Source organism: Eubalaena glacialis, chromosome 8 (genome assembly GCF_028564815.1).
Source record: "Eubalaena glacialis isolate mEubGla1 chromosome 8, mEubGla1.1.hap2.+ XY, whole genome shotgun sequence".
NCBI lineage: Eukaryota > Metazoa > Chordata > Mammalia > Artiodactyla > Balaenidae > Eubalaena > Eubalaena glacialis.
The window spans coordinates 21,467,573-21,487,647 of record NC_083723.1 but is presented as its reverse complement, the minus strand read 5'-3'; the positions used below and the strand labels follow the sequence as shown (position 1 = coordinate 21,487,647).

The following is a 20,075-nucleotide window of genomic DNA, read 5'->3' as shown; positions in this document are numbered from 1 at the left end:
GTGAATCTACACATGTGATAAAGTGACAGCACTATATGCTCACTGTACCAGTGCCAGTTTGCTGATTTGCGTATTGTACTATAGTTATTTATAGAAGATGTAAACACTGAGGGAGACTGGGTACAGAGTACATGAGCTGTCTGTAGCATTGTTGGATATAGTTGTAGTGTTGTTGTATATAATATGTAGTTGACTTGCAACTATATAAAATATGTAATAGTTTCAGAATAAAACTTTTTTAAAGCAATTGTTAAAGAATCTAGGTGTTCTGATTACCTGGAAAGTACCTGTCTTTTTTCTGAACTCTGAACTATATTGTATTATGACCTCAATGTGAAAAATGTCACCCACAAAACCTTCACCTTCCACACCTTTGACGTGTTCTCACTCCTAGAAAAAAGGAAAAAGAAGGTCCACGGTGTATGTGAGAAATATTCTTGATAATGCAATAAAGTAAGTAAAATGAGGGATTATTGTAGCTGTAAGATGGTTATATTTTGCAATTACTTTCTTGGCTACCTTTCAGGGAAATAGCTTACTTTTGTTGTGTATCCTCAGCAAGATGATGCTGTCAGCTTATGAATGCAGCCACCTGAGCCCTATTCTGGAGTTTGGAGCTAGAGTTTCTAGTGGGAAAAATTTATATGTTAAACCTTTTAGATTTGCATCCTGGGGATGGATGACTTAGAAGGAATAAGTGGTAAAGAAAACACTTATTAGTTGAGCACTTCAGAGGGGTACAAACATTAGGTTGATTTTAAACAAGTGTAAGTGGGCTGCTGAGCTTGCTCTTATTTTGAAAGCATATTTTCTGGGTAGATGAGTCATCTCGGAGTGCTATAAGCATAGGCCCCATTCCAACCCCTGTTCTATTTTCTGTTCCCCTTATTTCCAACAACTGAGAGCTGTAATTGTTCTAAATTATTGTCATTGTTTGCACTAAAGAGTTTTGAGATTTTATAATTGCCTAATGTGGCTTTTGCCAAGTTGATTAAAGTTTTTGAGGTTTTCAGCAGCCTGAGAACAGTTTCTGCAGTGGTTTTATGGGTTTTTAAAGGAGGATATCTTTGTATGGTGGTGTGGCTTTCGTTGTTTTTTTTTTTTAAATAATGCTTCCTGTGTGAATAACATTGACTAATTTCTTTGTAGGGTGATTTCTAACCTAGAAGCAAGGAATTTGGGTAAGAAAAGACCTGTAATAAAGCATTCTGGATTTCAGTGTTTTGTTTGTAATACCATTCTTCCACCCACTGTGGGTTGGCAGGGAAAAATCACTTCTACTAGTGCTGCGAAGGCAGCACCCTTTACTATTTTCCCATCAGAGTGGCCACCCAGCTCCTTCCATGTCTCTCTTGGCACCAGGTCCTTCGGGGACAGCCGCTCTTGCCGAGGAATCCCTGACTGTTGGTTTTCCTTCTGTTTCCCCATAGAACTGATCGAATTAACATGCCCTCTGGCTGTACTCCCAGGGTGTAGTTCCCTTGGCTGAGAGCTGCTTTCTCTCCAGCTGTCTGATCATACAAGGATTTTTGACTTGTATGCTCCTTTCATTTTGGTTAGCACTTGGGCACTCACTGGGCTAGGTCATAGGGGCACAAAGACGAGGGGCCTCTAGACAAGCAGTGTGGTTATGGGGGGAGAGCATGGGCTTAGAGGCGGACAGAACTGGGCTTCAACTCCAGCTTGGCCACCGTGTGCTCTTAGGCAAGCCATTTACCCATTTTGTGTGTTGTCCTCCTCAGGGCAAGCGTGAGAAGAAAATGAGAGTCAACGGAGTCGTGTTTACAGTGCCCAGTCCCTCGCTTGGTGCATGGGATAGCTGAGATGGCTGCTTTATCTTTAGTGTGTGAGGAAGAAATGCTAACACATAGTCTCTAAACCAGGGGACAGGCATTATGCAGCTGCAGGGTGCAGGGGGTGAGGGGCTAGGTCAGGAGTGGGGACAAAGGTTGTAAAGGCTTCCCATGGGGGGTGATGTCCGAGTTAAGTCTTGACAAAGAAGGGGAACTTAGCCAGGGGAAACTGGGGGGAGAGGATGCTAAGCATATTCAATACAGGCTTTTTTTGTGATTTTGTCTGTGAAACTCTTCCACACTTCATAAAGGTCAGCCTCCATTAAAAAAGGAGCTGTTGTTTTTATGTCCCACTTCTGTTTTATGGGCTTGGATGTTTAGGTATATATTGGGTGACCCTAACGGACATTATTTTATATGATGCGTTGCCGCACATCCTGCAGCTGTGCGCACAGCCCGCATGAGCTGTGAAGTCACTGAGTAGCCCCGGGAACCAGGCCATCTAGGCCTGAAGCCAGGGCTCTGCCACCAGCACCAGGCAGAGGCAGTCCGCCAGCGGTGTGAATGTGCACGCAGGCTCCCCTCCTTGCGTTGCTAGGGGATTTGCACTGTGGGAAGTGTTGCCAGTCTGGCTGAGGTTTCTGTGTGTCCTCTACTCCCACGACTGGGTAGAACTCCTGTTCTTGTACTTCAGGCCTGTTTGCATCCCGTTACTAGTCGTTCTCACTTGATGACCTTCAGGGAACTTGCCCCTTCCTCTCATGTGCTTTGGTTGTGCTAGTTTCCTAGGAAAAATGTCACTGTTAGAGATGGAACATTCCTTGTGAAGTTCGAAACAGCCGTGAAAACTACTGGGCTCTAGTTTTGAATTGTTCACCATGAAGGCTGTGTAGGATCCAGTTAGGATTTTTCTCAAGGGGTCAAGAGGCATCCGTGCCCTCCCACGAGGAGTCCTCAGCCCCCTGACCAGGGCAGTTCCGCCTGTTGACGGGCTCTGTGCCTCAGGTTCTGGGAGAGGAAGATGGGGCATGAAGGTGCCGTTAGCGGGCGTTAGGGCAAATCTTCCTAGAGACAGCGTTCTCCTGTCCCTCCAGTCTTGCTGGTGCGGTGCAGATCAAGGTGGAGAAAGTGCCATTTGGTTTAAGCTTACATGCCACTTTTCCACCTCAGTTAGCTACCTTTTCAGTCCCATAACTTGTGCCAATTATTCTTATTTACCGCAGTAACTGACTGGTCTCCTCACCTCAGTAACTCTATAAACTACAAGTTGGGAGTCAGAAAGAAGGGAGTCATGTGACCCTTCCACTAAGTCCCCATCCCTGGGTTTGCCCCTCCCTTAGGGTTTAGAGAGGGCCCAAGCTGTTCAATCTCCTATGAAGCAGAGGATCTTAGTGGTGAGTTTTCACACTGAAGAGAAATCAAAGTCAGAGTATATTGGTGTTGGGAACGTGTTCCTTGTTTTCTTTCTTTCTTTCCCAGTCTCTGCCTCTCTGGTTCACAGCTCTCTCTCTCTGCATATCACTAAGTGATAAGTTGCAGCATGTAGGACTAGGTCACACTGAATGAAAAATTTTCATCCCTTCAGGGAAGTGTTATGTTTTCCCAGTGACTCAGAGAAGGGAAACCCAGGCTGAGGCCTCCTCCTTCTAGCCCATTCCCGAAAACCACCCTGCTTGACTGTTGCTCTGTTTAATTTCAGAGCCAAGATTAACACCCCTCTTCCAGGAGGAAGACAACCACCAGCGGCTGCTTATGGGGCTGGTAAGTGGTCTGTGGGATGTTCAGTGCTGGTGAACAGTGGGCTCCAAGGAAAGGGGAAAGGGCTAGGTTGTACTTCTCATTCTGTTCTTGTTTTTCATTCACTCTTTCAACACAGGGTTGTTGCCAGTCACTCACTGTAGGCCCTGTGTGTTCAGTGGTGAGGAACACATGTATAATTTCTGCCCTCTTGGTATTTGTAGTCTTGTGAGAGAGACACGAATTAATCAGTCACCCCAATAAATGTATAATTATAAAACACCATAAGGAAATGTATAGCACTGAGAGTTTTTAAAATAGGAAACAGCAGCGTCTCTGTAGCATTTGTATTTGGGTTTAAAATACAACGGAATAAAGTATTCTTTCTCAAGAGGTCCTACCACTAGGAAGACCAAAGAGGTATAAATCAAAATAAATTAATTGAAGAGCAGAATTGGCAAGTAAATCCAAAATCTTAAAAAAAAACTATTAAACATCTGAAAAGTCTAATAAAATATTTTTAATACTGTGCAGGCTTAGGAATGGGATAATCTATTACCTTAAATATAGCTAGTTTAAAAATATGAGAAAAATATGTGTAAATACATATTCATACACTTAAAAATTCTAGTTAAACAAAGTTTCCGTGGCAACTAGTAATGACCCAACTTGAGCCAAGAAGAGATAGAAAGCCTGAAAGCATAAAAACCATAAAATAATTTGGAAAAAATATCAAAGATTATCTCCAAAAAAGGCCCCAAGTTATTTAATGAGTTTGTGCTTTCAGACTTTTAAGGACCAGATCATTCTCATGTTATGTAAAGTATTTTTGAAAAAAAGATGGGAAGCTTCTTAATCACTTTAAAAAGCCAGCATAACCTTAAAACCAGAATCCGACAGTGACTACTTCTGCTTATGAATATAGATACTACAAGCATAATTAAAATACTTCCCAGTGCTCTATTTGAAAATACAACATAGCCACATGGGCTTCTTTCTAGGAAGCCTTAATGTTAGAAAATATATTAATGTAATTCATCACACCACTAAGTCAAAGAGGAAAAAAAAGATTCTATAGGTGCTAAAAGTTGATAAAAGTAAAATTCCACTCCTGGAATTTTAAACAAAGTATAGTCTAATACTAGTAGCCAGCATCCTTCTTCATGTCACATTGGAGGCATTCCTATTAACATCAGAAAGAAGTTAAGTATCCTTGCTATTTTCACTAAAATTTTGCATTGTTTTAGAAATTCTAGCCATTGCAATAAGAAACAAAAGTAAAAGAAGACGGTATGATTGTCTAATGCAACAAACAAAATAATCAACTGGGAAAATAATAAAATTAAAAAAAAAAATAATGCTGCAAATTAGTAAGCTGGTGATGCTATATTTATTTTCTTTTTGATTAGGATTAACCAGTTAAAAAAGATAATGAAAAACTGTATATTATTTCCAAATCCTTAGCATCTAGCTTTAGTAAAATTATAAACAAAAAGCCAGTGAAATTTCTCTGACAGTTGACTGACTCACTTGACAAAATAAAGAGGAATGGGACTGGCGTTACGAGATATCTAAATGTGTTGTTGATCTACAATAATTGGAACAATATGGTGCTGATACAAAGATAGACAGGAGGCTCTAGTTAAAATTTGGATATTTGATGTATGATAAAAATGAGGCATTTAAAAATCAATGTGGAAAGAAAGAATTTTCAATCAATCAATCAATGCCTGACTATTTGGAAAAGACAATTAAGTTAGATTCTTCCCACCCCAGATACCGCCACTTTATATCATAAACCAACAGAAATATCAGGTTAAGGAATCTAATATAAAAAATTTAAACTGTGTGAAAGAATTTGAATAAAATAAGTGGACAGTTAAAAAATACTGAGAAAGCCTTTTAAGTGTATTATTGAACATAAACCTACAGGAGAAGATTGACTGAAAACTTAGAAGAGAACAACAGAAAGGCAATACGTTTAGAAAAAAGCATTTGCCACATATGTGATAAAAGAATAACATTTGGCATGTAATGTTTATAAATCAGTAAGAGAACAACACACCGTAAGGGAAATGGACAAAAGCTGTGACCAGTGAATTTTCAAAAGTTTATTTAGGCCAAGAGATCTTGAGTTGGGGCAGGGTAAGAAAGAGAATGCTTACATTGCTGTAATCAAATGACAAACAGAATAAATGTTTTTATTTGTTTGTCTTTTTTTTTGTCTATCAAATTGACAAAAATTTAAAAATCATACTAGGAAAGTTCAGGGTACAGGGAATTTGACAGCCTCATGAGATGGAATTGGAAATTAATATAACCACAGTGGAAGCCATTTTAGCAGTGTCTCTATAACCTTAAGTAGGGACCCAATGAATTCCATTTCTAGGAATTTAGCCTGACAGAATAATCGAGGATATGGCAAGCAACTTTTGTGTAAGGATTTTTTGGTGGTATTTGTAACAGTAGTAAAGGAAATATCGCATATGTATAAGAAGGGAATAAATAATTCAATTATAGTATTTTCATAAAATTGGACACTGTGCCGCCATTACAACTAGTGTGATAAAGAATATTTAATGACATAAATTATTATGTGAGAAAAAGCAGATTGTAAAATATTAGAATGAGTGTGCACACTGGAAAAAAGGAAAATAAAAAAACCAAAATGTTAATATAGATGGTAGGATTATGAGCAATTTAAATTTTCATCTTTATGCTTATTATAGAAAAATTGAAATGCACAAAAATATGCATTATAACTTACACAGAAAAAAAATAATTTTTTTTTTAAAGCCTAATCAATTAGCACATGCCGGAGACTGAATTGAAATAATATACCACTCTGTCTTGGCCCAGGATGCCACGGGCTAAGGTTTACCCAGGGTGTCTGATGTAAATGTAAATCTGCTAAAATAGAAGATATATATACTTGTGTTGTCAGTTGTACAATTCCCATGGTGTTTATTGATGCAAAGATTTCTCTAGCCAAGAGGGTCTGTAGCTGAGCAGGCCATTTAGGCAAAAGTGAGAAAAAAAGGAAGAAAGGGAGAGAAAAGCAAAAAGTGGGGAGGGCTGGGAATGCCACACTGATTGGGGAGCTCCAGGGATGGTTAGAAGAGTGTGGCTATAGAAACAAGCCCATTTGGAGGCACTAGGCTAAATATATCCATACCTTTACATGTCAGGGAGCTGCGTGGAATGTCTTTACCATTGCGCAGAGAGAGGTACCTGGTGCATTTCCTTTTACTCCAGCCTCTGTCCTTGCAAACACCCAAAACCTGTCCCTTCCCGCCACCCCCATTAGCATAGTCATTCCATGTTTAGAGTTGTTCCTGTTAGCTCTCCAGAGTCAGGAGCAGTAGACTTCAATCCTTTGGTAGATCCCAAAGCCTTTGACTGCTAAGCTAGTGACTTCCACTGGCTTCTTTGGAGAATTCTCAACAGGGCTGGGAGCCTGGCTCTCAGCTGTTCACTGGACTTTGGGTGAATCATAAGTCATTCCTCTCGAGGAAAATGGTGGTGCCTCCTGATTTATGCCCATCAAAGGAACATTGTGGGTTATGCATTTCTGCTAGTGGGATCTTCAGGTCCAATATCTTTCATATTGATAGGAAGTGTTAATAAATGAATAGAATTCAAACCAGTTGCAGATGTGAGTGGGTAGGTTGTGACTTATCTAGATATCTATATTCTGTTTTCAGATGGTGTCTGAGCTAAAAGACCATCTTTTGAGACATCTACAGGGTGTAGAAAAGAAGAAAATTGAACAGATGGTTCTGGACTATGTTTCAAAACTGGTTGGTTTTGCTTTATCTTCTCTACCCAACCCACCACCCCCCCCCCAACCGCTTGGTCTCTGGGTGTATAGTTCCCAGTATGTGGTTCAGTAGGTTTTTCATATTAGGTTTTTTGGAGCTCTCCCATCCTCAAACCTGTATATATGGTGCTGTAGATTGAAGAAAGGGGGAAAAGAACCAAAAAACAAAGAGAATGTGGCTCTGGAAGTAGCTTATTGCACTCCCTTGCAGTAATGGTTATATGCTCATGGACGCCTGGAAGTGATGAATTCAGCATGGTTGCCAAATGTTCATGTCATCTTGTCATCTTCCAGCTCCTTATTAAACCATAGGTAGTGATTTCTGTACATGGAGGTTTCTGCAAACATGAGAGAACTTGAACTTCAATTCTTACGTAGCTCCAATAGCACAATTAGGTGAGATTCCAGCCCAGTTGTATAAATACTTACCACGTTATAGAGTCTGCTGATGACATTGGCATCCCATTTACCTGGTAGCCACTCATTGAAATTGTGTGATCCAAATTAATAACACAGGTCCATGTGTAAATAGAAGTGATGCAGCTGGATTGAAATTTGAGGCTGTCTTGAGTCTTTCAAAACACATATGGAGTTGAGGCCTCACCCTACTTAGAACCTGGAAATAATAAGATGGATAAAATTTTTAAAGTATTTAAATATACAGAAAGAGAAAGAACATTCCAACACCATTTCTCCAGGTTTGCATAGGACCAGTGTGTAAATGTGAACAAATATTTTTGCATTGAATTCTGGAAGATTAGTTAAATTTATTAGATATGGCCCTGATTTAATTTCATGTTTAATTTTTAAAGTTTTCTGCCTTACAGGGAACTATATTCAATAATGGAAAAGAATATTAAAAAAAAGAGTATATGTGTAGAACTGAGTCACTTTGCTGTACAGCAGAGATTGGCACAGCATTGTAAATCAACTATACTTCAATTAAAACAAATCAAAAAAATAAAAACAAACAAACGAAAAAGAAATACAGAAAGAAATCTTCTATTTTGGAAAACTGGGCAGTGGCAGAATGGCTCTGTGAATGGGGCGTGAGCTCTTGGATAGCACTTGCTTAATGAGTGTTTGTTGAATTAAAATAACTCCCCAAAATGCTCCCAAGTGCCACCCATTGATTTATTTCTATAGTAGAGTGCATGCATGGAAGTAACTCACTCAAATCCTTTGTTCGTCATATGGCCATAGAGACGGTTCATAGTTAATTAGTCTGAATAAAGTTGCGGAATATTTAAAAAAAAAAGTTTTCTGCCTTTATTGTAGTCATTAATATCTGTTTTTAAATCATATATTTGAATTTCTATGGTGAGGTTTGACTTTCAGAGTTTTAGTATATTAGGAGAGGTTGGTATTTGCATATACTAATGTTTACAAGCAGGGCACTGAAACTTTGTGAAATAATAATTCTTTGCAGTTGAACGATACCAAGGGGCTCACTTTATGAATGTGTTACTGATCTTCCCCATGTTGATACTAACCTACTTCCTTTGTCCTTTCATAACACACAGTTATTTAACACATCACCTACCATCTTTCTTTCTGTTGACTTTAAATTTCATCTTCCAGAGTGTTAAGGTTTTTCTTCAAGCATCATTCTTCCCTATAGTTAATCACATAAAAGAATCCCCATAACACTAGTTTGTGCTAACAGCTCCTAGAGCCAATAGGACCAGAAATGGTAGAGATGAGGTCTCAGAAACCTCGGTGCCCCTGCCTTTCCAACTCAGCAGTCACTGATTGATGCCAAAGCTGCCCACCCTGCCCAGCAGCAAACGGCTGAGTCTCCCAGTCCCCTCCCAGGAGAGTGGCTGGACAGCCTTTAGAAAATAAATCCGAGGAAGTTGCTGCAAAACCTGATTATATTGCTTATGTGTTATCTTACCTGATTTCAGCCAAAGAGAAACTGAGAATCTATATCATTGAGAATAAATAGTGTCTGTCTGTGCTCGTACGGAAACTCTTCCTAATTTTGCCCCCTGTCCTTTGCCTACATGTGCAATGCATGGATTTGTGGTCCTGATAACGGCTCTTCGGAGATTGCCCTGTTGCTGGCAAATGAGTAAAATGCAGAACCTGGACTTGGAACTAGTTTTGATCCGCAGCCCATGCTCAGGACCTCCATTCTATTCAGAACCGCCTTTCCTCCGTCAGCTGTCAGCTATGTCACCCTTGCCACGTAACAGGCCTAGGGTGAACTCTGTTGCACTTGACCTTCACTGATGGATAAGGGCCTGTGATTGAGGGGCCTGTGTTTGTGAGCGATGGGGCCGGTTAGCGGTGGGGAAGCTCAGCTGGGGCACTGCCTGCAATGACAGAGGGTGCTCTGTTAGACACGGCTGCACATTTTCAGTCTTTCCATTTTGGATTCCAGTGCTTGAGAATTGACCTCAGAAAGGCTGGTTCTGTGTCCGGGCACAGCCTGAATGCCAGCTGCCGGAACATGCCTGTCAGAGCTATGGTAAGATAGCTTGTAGGGGAAAGGGTATGAACAGAGGTTAACAGACTGTCTTTACCCTCTAGCTGGATCTCATTTGCCAAATACTGGAAGCCAGTTGGAGGAAACATAATCTTCACCCCTGGGTTCTCCACTTGTACGCAAGTATTTCTTGCTCTATTTTATCGTGGTGTACAAAGAGCTAAAACAACTCTGATTGCTGCCTGTGGTAGCAAAGCCTTTTTGAAACTTACCAGTTGAAAGTAACTCTCACCAGCCCTTACACCATCCATGTTAGTTCTGAACTCAAAATTTAAAGTTATGCCCCCGTTACTTCACCTGTCCTCTTTCCTTGGCATCTGGCTGATGAGGAGGGAGGGACACATGAGCTCAGTACTGCCAAGAAGGGGAATTTAAGTTAATGCAGTTTATCATTTATGTGCCTACCGTCTGGTTAGATTCTAGGCATTAGGCCGATGGTCATCATCACATCTATGAACCTTTCTATGGGGCATAGCCTTTCACAATTAGCATGAATTCCATCAGGATGTGGCACTCAGAGCTAATGCTTACATACAGATGGGGTTTTGCAGATGAGCTGCTTGGCTGACGTGCTGCTTTGTTCTTTGACCAGCAATAGACGGGCGAGTGCTGCTGAATTTGCGGTCTTCCACATCATGACCAGGATTTTGGAAGCTACTAACAGTTTGTTTTTACCTCTGCCTCCTGGTAAGTCTTGGCTTTTTTGTTTTTTGTTGTAATAAACTTGTTCTTTCTTCTTCACATAGTCTCTGGACTTTGGTGCATTATGAGTTTAAGAATGAGGCCTCCTACGTCTGAGAAATTGTGTGTCTGGTGTCACTGTGACAGATGGGCCTGAGGTTGGTCTCTGCCGACCAGATCTCCTCCGATTATTAAACTATACAGTAGCTTGTCACCAACTTTAGGAGCCAAGGCTGGTCCCCATGCAACTTTCTGGTTCAAAAACCAGTGGAGCTGATTCAGGGAGATCTTTCTCTGATGTCTCCAGGCCTAGTTTATCTGATCAGGAAAGTTAACACTCAGAAGGAAGTAGGTCTGGCTGGGTGTCAGAAATTGAGTTGATTCTTATATGTTCCTTGGAAGCTAAAAATTTCCCTTAGGATTTTGAAAAAGGACCAAATCAGGCCTCAAAACACCTTTGGCGCATGTGTCTGCAGTCATTCATTTAATTGGTCATTTGTTCATTCAGTCAACAAACATTTGTTGAGCAATTTCATGCCAGGTACTGGGCTAGAAATTAGAGCAATTCCAAAAATTAACAGAAGTCTAGTTGGGAAAATGTGCATATAAATCAATATTCATTATAAGAAACAAATAAGCTCCTGTTTGCCATAAACTACCTGCCTTATGCTTACTATGTATAAGTTCTGATGAGTTTTAAGCTTTATGATAGCTATCACTGTATAATATATACTAGCCAATTTTATTTAATTCATTCATATACATCTATCCATCCATCCATCCGTCATTAATTTGTTCCTTTGTTCATTCATTTTAAGGCAACATGTATATGGTCCCCATTTTGTGCTAGGTACTGTTGTAAGTACTTTACATAAATTAGCACATTTAATTTTTACAATGATGCTAAGTGATAAGAGCTTAAATTGAACCATATTAAATTGTTAATATCCAACCAGTTTTTGACCAACAAAGACGGCACTTTCAAATGGTTCCACTTAATATTATTCCCATCTTATAGATGGTGAAATTGAGGCACAGAAAAGTTACGTAACTTGCCTACAGTCACATAGCTATTAGGCAACAGAGCCAGTGCTCAAATCCAGGGAGTCTGGCCCTAAAATCTATGCTTCTAGCTACTATTCTGTGCTGCCTCTTGAATTTTATATTCCAGTTGAATTAGTTGATATTGAAACATTGACTATTTATGGGCCCGGAAAATCCCCACAGCACATCTCAACTTCTCTGTATTTGTGATATATCTGGTACAGTCTGGAATCTGTCACGCTTTCTCTATCCATATGCCTTATCTTATAAGATCTGCTTGTAGTGGAGGCACAAAAGGAGTTTCTTGTGACTTTGTAGGGATCTGAAAGTGACCACTCATGAGGAGAGTGGATGGCTTTAAATGGAATATGAATTGTGAGGTGCCCTCTAGAAAGAGTGAAGGGATTTCATGAAAATTATATATGGCTTTCTAGCTTAAATTCTTAATTGTTTGTCACTAACACAAAAGACCTGGTAGAGAAATGGATCGACAGTTTCAGATTTGTTCACCATGGATCTCCAAGCTCCTTTTATAAGTAAATGACACTGACTCACTGGGGACAATATTATATCTGGGAGATCATAGAAATCAACTTTCTACAGAACATTGCATTTCTACACAGGGATGGATAAGGAGGGAAAACATAGAAAAATGTTACCCATAGTGATTGAGAATTATTATGAGTAAGAACTTAATGGCTGGTGTCCATGGGTCAAGTAAGGAAGAGCAGTTTCTCTTTCTCCTTTTCTCAGAAATGTTTGTTTCCCTAATATGAAGTGACACTGGATCATGTTGGGGGGGGCATGTGTGTGTAAATGCAGGTATTTTTGTGTGTATGTATGTAAATGTGCTTGCTTTCCAGGCCCCCTGGACTAGTGAGAACTGTTTGAGTTCCAAGTGTCAGAAACTTGTAACCGGAGTTACTTAAAGAAAAAAGGGAATGAGGACCACAGAAGGGAAGTCACAGTTTAGAGCTGGAGCATTTACAGTTTAAAAGGGACCTGTGTTCTCTCTGCTGCCTGGAGGAGGCCAGGAGCCCTGGAGGATGAGGACTAGAGATGGCTGGAAGAGGTCTCTCTTGCGGTACTGATGCCTACTTCTAGCCAGTTTGCTCTGTTGCTTAGAGCTGCCATGCTGAGAGGAGGCCAGGAATGGGCTGTTGAATTTGGGACTGTGCCCTGGGAATGGAGGATAAAGGGTCTTCAGGGATCTTTAGGACATGGACACAGAGCTAGAGAGGAATTTTGAATCGAGAAAATCTGTAGGATCAATAACCTTCTATAAACTCTTCCTCAGAAATAATTTCATAACTTTTTTAATCTTGAGAAGACTGTCCAAATCCATTTGAAAAATCTCATGTTAATTAGCTAGAAAAATCACTGTTTTTCTTTGGAATCAGAGCAGTTAGTAGACTCATCCCACTGTCAGCCCATTAACATCTGCTTGAGGGCAGAGTCTGAACTTTATCTGACCCTCGATGTTGCCAGGACATGGGACGCAAGTCTCCCACTGCTCATGTTTCACATGCTCAGAGAGAGAAAGCTCCACGACGTCTCTGAATCCAAGTCCCAGCTCTCTTTGGCCATCATGTCTCTGTCATGTAAGCCTCTAAGGTTAGGCAACGAGTCTTCGTCATTCCCCATCCACATCCAATCAGTTTCCAAGCCAGTACACGTCGCCATGATCCTGTGATCCCTTCCTTCCCTCTTACTCTCAGTGCCCTCGTTCCCTCTTGGACAGGTTCACGCAGTCACTTCCCAACAGGTCTTTATCCCTCCGGTAGCAAACTGTCACTCCGGTCCATTCTTTGCCTGTTGCCATGTTAATATTCCAAAAGTAAAACTCAAATCCTCTAACAATCCTGCTCAGAAGCTTTCAGTGCCTCCCCAGAGTTTACTAAATAATAAATTCCTTGCTGTCATTCAGCATGCAACCCCGTGACACATATATTAAGAGCACCCTGTACTTTCCCTTCATAGAACTGGTCATATTAAAAAAAAGGAATATTTATTTTGTGATTAATGGATTGTCAGTCTCCCTATCAGACTGGAAGGTGGATGGGAGCAGTAGTCATGCTGTTCTTCTCATCACTGCACACCCAGCTCCTTGCCTGGCGTGCCGAAGGGGTTTTGTTGAATAGATTAACCTTTCCAGTCTTACCTTCCACTGTGCCTCTTGCACACCTGTTCCAACCCAACTGGGTCATGTACTCTTTCCTATATGTGCCCCATGCTTTCTCACCTTTGGGCCTCTGTTCGTATTGTTCCATTAGGACCAGTTCTTGAGGCAGGGTAACGTTGTGGTTAAAGGCTAGGCTAAAATCCCACAGCCTGCGTTCAAATGTTAACTCTGCCACTTACTATTTCCCGGGCAGGTTTCTTAGCTCCTGTGAATCTTGGTTTCCCCATGTATAAAATGGGGATCAGGTAGTTCCCACCGCATGGTGTTATATGAGGATCACGTGAGCCTGTGCGTAAATGAAAGGCCTCAGTACCTGTCTGGTGTTAGTCACGTTGTTGTACTACGTGCCAGGTTCTTCACAGACCTAGCCGTAGCTCTCAAAGCAGCCTTGCAGGAAAGGTACTGGTGATTCCACTTTAGGGATGAAGAAACAGAGGCTGGAAAGGCTTAATTACCTACATCTAGTAAGCAGCACAGCATGATTCCGGCCTCTGTCTACTCAGGTCAAACCTGACTTTTGCTGCTTTTCCAGCCTGTATGTTCTCTCACGTCATTTCCACTCTCAGGAATGGCATTAACCCTTCAAAGCGCCTCTCACATGCCATCTTTTCTAAGAGGGCTTTTCTGATTCTCTCCCGGTCTGATATCTTCTTCTCCTGTGGATGTTGTTTGTGTCGGTTAGTATTAATAGTGGACTTAGAGCTCTAGCTCTGTGAGAGTTTGGGTAGCCCTGCCCATGAGACTTAGACTTAGCCCTGCCCAAGGCCTTGAGAGTGCCTTTCTACTGAATTCCTATAGATTTGCTCTCTGGCAATATCGTTTTAGTTCTTCTTTTATATGACTTAGTCCAAGTAGACCCCAAAAGCCTTTCTCTAGGGCATACCCAGAGATTAGTCATCTAAACTGTCCCCTTCTGGTCCAAATATTTTCTCCTGCAGCAAAATGGTCCCTGTCCATCAGGCTTTAGCCTGGGCATGTGGAGTTTGAAGCTCTTCTGTTAATTTTTCTATTTTGCGATTTTACCATAGAATTATAAACCTTTTAAACTGTAAAACCATTTTCATTGAGCAGACCTTGCACTGTTTTTCTCTTTTTGCCTAGGAAGGCATACAAGGTGGAGGGGAATACGTGCTTACTGGGAACTTACTATATACCCAGCACAATACTTAGTTGTGGTAATACGGAAAGAAGGAACCTTGGACCTTGTCTTCAAGGAGCATTTATTTGACTCTAGCTGCCAAGTGCTGAGCTGAGTGCTTTATTGCCATCACCAGAGTCATTCCCTCTGGGAGGCCGGAGATGATGGCTGACCGTGTCTACCGTCCTGGGTCTCTCATCCTAGGTTTTCACACTCTGCACACGATCCTTGGCGTCCACTGTCTGCCTTTGCATAACCTGCTGCATTACATTGATAATGGAGTGTTGCTTCTCACAGAAACAGCTGTCACAAGGCTCATGAAAGGTAAGGAGCTCTGAGTTTGCCTTGTTCCAGCCCCAGCACCACCCGGGCTGCCTTTGTGGGTGTGCGACCTGTGGTCACACGGGGCCCTGCTGCACTCAGAAGGGGTTTAATGTTCTGTATTCAATCTTGACATTCTTAATAGTTGAAGAGGGGCTCCTCGTTTTCGTTTTGTGTGGGTTCCACAATTACGCAGCTGGGCCTGCAGAGTACAGTTCATTTCCCGTAACCATCCTTTGGACCACCGTGCCTTTGCCCTTCAAGAGGCCCCAAAGGGCTTCTCAATCCGTACACAACTATTAGACTCCTTTTCTGTACATGAGGGCACTTGAGAATAGGAGACTGAAGGCTTATTTCTCAAGAAAAATGTCATGAAATGGCTTACTTTCAGCTGATTAACTCCATCTTCTCAAAGTTAGACTTGAAATGCAAGGAAAAGTAATGAGAGATATAGTGCCTGTGGGAATTTGAACTTGAAATAAGGTCTGTAGTGTCATGACTCTTGGTTAAATTATTCAACTGTGGTATTTTACAGATGAGTTTTGTTAATATATATTGAAGTATTTGCCATTCCTCAAGATGCTGTATGTTTTAAGTTAGTCAGCAAAATTGCTCTGTGACTGGCAGCCTGTTACAGAACGCTGTTCCCTGATATAGAGCAGCAGCTTCATTAAGAAATCCCTTTTTAGTCATGTACCACAATGTTCATTGCAGCTCTATTTACAATAGCCAGGACATGGAAGCAACCAAGGTGTCCATCGACAGATGAATGGATAAAGAAGATGTGGCACATATATACAATGGAATATTACTCAGTCATAAAAAGAAACGAAATTGAGTTATTTGTAGTGAGGTGGATGGACCTAGAGTCTGTCATAGAGTGAAGTAAGTCAGAAAGAGAAAAACAAATACCGTATGCTAACACATATATATGGAATCTAAAAAAAAAAAAAATGGTCATGAAGAACCTAGGGGCAGGATGGGAATAAAGACGCAGACCTACTAGAGAATGGACTTGAGGACACGGGGAGGGGGAAGGGTAAGCTGGGATGAAGTGAGAGAGTGGCATGGACATATATACACTACCAAATGTAAAACCGATAGCTAGTGGGAAGCAGCCACATAGCACAGGGAGATCAGCTCCGTGCTTTGTGTCCACCTAGAGGGGTGGGATAGGGAGGGTGGGAGGGAGGGGATATGGGGATATATGTATATGTACAGCTGATTCACTTTGTTATAAAGCAGAAACTAACACACCATTGTAAAGCAATTATACTTCAATAAAGATGTTAAAAAAATCCCTTTTTTATTCAGAGAGACACAAACTAATATTTTCATAGTGTTGTTAGACTTAGCTTGAAAAACAAGGTTGGGACATGCATTACCAGGATGAAGCTCTGAAGTATTAGCTTGCTCAGGTATTAAAATGGAGATTACTGGGTTTTTTCTTTTTGTTTTGTTTTATTTTGTTTGCCAATTTCTGACTTTCTTGTAGATCTGGACAATACAGAGAAAAATGAAAAAGTAAAGTTCAGCATCATTGTGCGGCTTCCTCCGGTAATCCTGAAGTATATTCTGTTTTCTAAGCCTTGGCATGTACCCCTCCTTCAGTTTCTTCTTGCAGGAAGAGCAGTTACTTGCTTTGGGCTGAAGTCAGTTGAATTGTCTCACCCTTCGGCCCTTTCCAAGAAACCCTGTCCGTCCCTACCCATCTGTCCGCCGCTCCCACTGGGCCTACCGAGCGCTTGCTCCCCTGGCTGCACGTGTGCTGCTTTGGCACAGGCCCACCTAGAACATTTAGCCATTTTCTCCTCTGAGGAAACCACAGTAATATGTACGTCTGTGAGTCTGAGGGGAGGCAGAGGGGAAACATGTGCTTTTGGCATTTAAACTGATAAGAAATTGAAGTACAGGTGAGGTCAGAAGGTTCTGGAGCTGCGTTTCCTCTCACTGTTGTTTGCACCGCGGCAGGAAAACATTCCTGGTTGAAGGAAAAATGAGAAACATGAGGGAGAGGGTTATACAGGCACTCCTTGTTTTTGTGCAGTATAGTAGCTCTCTGAGTCAGAAATGCTGTGAAATTCAGACATTCCACGGCAAGGTCTTCAGAGCCTCTGACTCTGCGGACTTCCTGGCCATGAGAGCCTTGGCCAGCTCTGTGCCATTTACATACCTTGAGCACTTGTATCTCCGGCACGATCCTCCCATAAAGGGATGTCTGATGCCTTCCTGGACCTAATCGTCTTACTTTATAACACCTTCTTACCCTCACAGGCTTACTGAGGCAGAGGCAAGAATAGAAAACAAAGCATATTTTCCATGGCTAGATCTCTCTGGGGAATATCTCTGAACATTTAGTTTGGTCTCTAAATTTGATTTTTTTTTTTGCCTTATACCCTTAGGGAATTAAAATTTTCTGGGCGAGACACTGGCAGAGTACATGCCTGTAACCTTTAGCTTCATATCAAAATACCACGTAGGGTTGGCATGCAGGTACTCAGTTTTGAAGAGTAACAGATGAACACCATTTCAGAAGAAGAGTTTGGCAGCCTCAGTACACAAAATGCTTTCCTCAGAGTCGCATTTAAGGGAGTATTTATTCAAAATTCAGAAGCATACCTCATAGGAAATGGCCTTTCTTCAAGGTCATTAACTATAAAGAGTCTGTCTTTTAGACTCACTAGCTGGAATACATTTTAAAAAATTATGAATTGATATAAGATACATTTACTTAATGCTGTGAGCTATATTCTCCTCTCTGTATTTTTCCATCTTTTTATTTTTATTATTGACTTAAATTTTTTAGTGTGGAAGGTACAGAGGTTTCCTATACACCCCCTTCCTCCACATATGCACAGTCTCCCCTATTATCAGCATCCCCCAGCAGAATGGTCCATCTGTTGCAGTGGATGAACCTACACTGCACATCACAATCACCAAAGTCCATAGTTAACATTAGGGTTCACTCTTGGTGTCGTTCATTCTGTGAGTTTGGACAAATATATAAGGAGATGTATCTAACACTGTAGTATCATATAGAGTATTTTCACTGCCCTAAAAATCCTCCTCTACTTATTTTTCAATTTGCAAAAATAGCTTACAGGTCAGAAGATCTGTCGACTTTGGGATCATCCTGTGAGTTCTAACATTATTTCCCGGAACCATGTAAAGCGACTGCTTCAGAACTATAACAAACAGGTGAGCCTGTGTGGAGCAGAGGCCCCGCTAAATGATTTTGGAACCTCTTTGCCCATTTTAACATATCCATATGGACAGCAGTTGTAGTTCTCATCACTTTAAGTTTGTGCTTGTTTTGGAGAATCAACTGATACCACAACCGTTTCCCTTTTAGCCCCGGAGTTCTATGATGGACAAGTCATCATTCAGTGTAGAATTTCTGCCTCTGAACTACTTCATTGAAATACTGACAGATATTGAGTCCTCCAATCCAGGTAAGTCACTCCTCTGCTCTCAGGATTTTCCTGTTTTTCCCCTGACACATCAGTCAGTCTCTATGCACTTCTGTGTACCTTTTTCTTGCCAAAATATCCCTTAATTATAAGTAGGATCTTCTTGCAATAGGTTTTAATTAGCAATACACAATTTACTACCTAAATTACCAAAGGAATAACCACCTTTCAGGTTTTAAAAGGAATTAAGAGGTTAAAAACCCATTTGGTTGGTGTGAATGGCCTTTCTTGGGGCTGAGGTGTAATGAATTTTAACAACACATTCTCAGAATAATGTGTTTTACTAAAATATAAAATAATTATGATTTCAATGAGGTGTGGGCACAATATAATAAATATTCTATGGCTTCATAGTAACTCTTCTCTCTCTTTTTCCTTTCAGCTCTGTATGCTTTTGAAGGACATGACAATGTGGACGCAAAATTTGTAGAGGAAGCAGCTCTGAAACACACCACAATGCTTTTAGGCTTATAAAAGAGAAAATGCAGTTATATCAGCTTCCAGTATTTTTATCTTGCTCGTTAGCTCTACTTCCGTTGAGAATTCTTTAGCAATATTTTAAACTGGTAACCAAAATCAGAATACATTGTTGAGCCATCTGAATTTCAGTTTGGTACTTTGTTCAGACAGAACTAGACAGTCAAGTGTGGAGAAATGACAAACAGTCCAAGGGGGCATGCAATGGCATAAATGATGCTCTTCCTAGTGGCTGATCTTCCTAGTGCTTTCATAGGCCAAAAGCTAGTTTCTATTATACTCTGAAATAAAATATACTTTAAAAATGTAGGAACAGTGCTTAGAAAAACAAAAATTAGCTGTGTCACTGAAAATAGCATATGACAAGCAGAAAAATTACAAGTTGCAGAAAAACTCTATTTGGAAATTAGATACTTTTTAAAAAACTGAATTTGGACTAAGTCACATCTGCTAATTCTAGTAGGGAATAATTTGTAAAATACAACAATTTATACATACATAGAGTAGGATTTGTCTTCGTGAACGTTCAGATGGAACTGTATTTAATATTGTAAAGTTATTTTTATAAAAGTTTGATTTAGTAATATCTTGTCATTTAAAAAAACACTGAAAGTTTTAGCCTAACTCCTTTGTTCTTTGAACATAGCCTTTTATTCCCACCAAGAATCATGACTCCATGAACATGTTCACCCAAAGACCCCCATGACATCTAACGAGTTCTCCCACTTTTCTTTTTTTTTCCCTCTCTCTTCTACAGTGACGTTCTGACCATAAATACAGTTGCTTCCTGGGGTAAGCCCAAAACCCTTTGCTTTCCTATCTTCACACCGTTTCCCTCAGTGAACTTGTGAAATTTTAAAGATTACAAATATCACTTGCCAGTATAACAATTCAGCTTTTCTAAAATCATCATTATATTCT

At 40.7% G+C, this 20,075-nt stretch overlaps 1 protein-coding gene across 1 annotated transcript in view; it reads left to right on the top strand.

Annotated features, from left to right (window-relative positions):
• Nucleotides 1-19,264, top strand: part of GSAP (gamma-secretase activating protein) — an 85,671-nt gene extending 66,407 nt beyond the window's left edge. Inside the window, exons 21-31 of the mRNA XM_061197640.1 lie at nt 395-453; nt 1,150-1,181; nt 3,493-3,554; nt 7,235-7,330; nt 9,886-9,956; nt 10,434-10,528; nt 15,091-15,210; nt 16,703-16,764; nt 18,304-18,405; nt 18,560-18,659; nt 19,060-19,264. Coding sequence (XP_061053623.1) covers nt 395-453; nt 1,150-1,181; nt 3,493-3,554; nt 7,235-7,330; nt 9,886-9,956; nt 10,434-10,528; nt 15,091-15,210; nt 16,703-16,764; nt 18,304-18,405; nt 18,560-18,659; nt 19,060-19,151 — 891 coding nt within the window. The 3' untranslated portion in view covers nt 19,152-19,264. The remainder of the gene's footprint in view (nt 1-394; nt 454-1,149; nt 1,182-3,492; nt 3,555-7,234; nt 7,331-9,885; nt 9,957-10,433; nt 10,529-15,090; nt 15,211-16,702; nt 16,765-18,303; nt 18,406-18,559; nt 18,660-19,059) is intronic.
• Nucleotides 19,265-20,075: the final 811 nt, after the last annotated feature.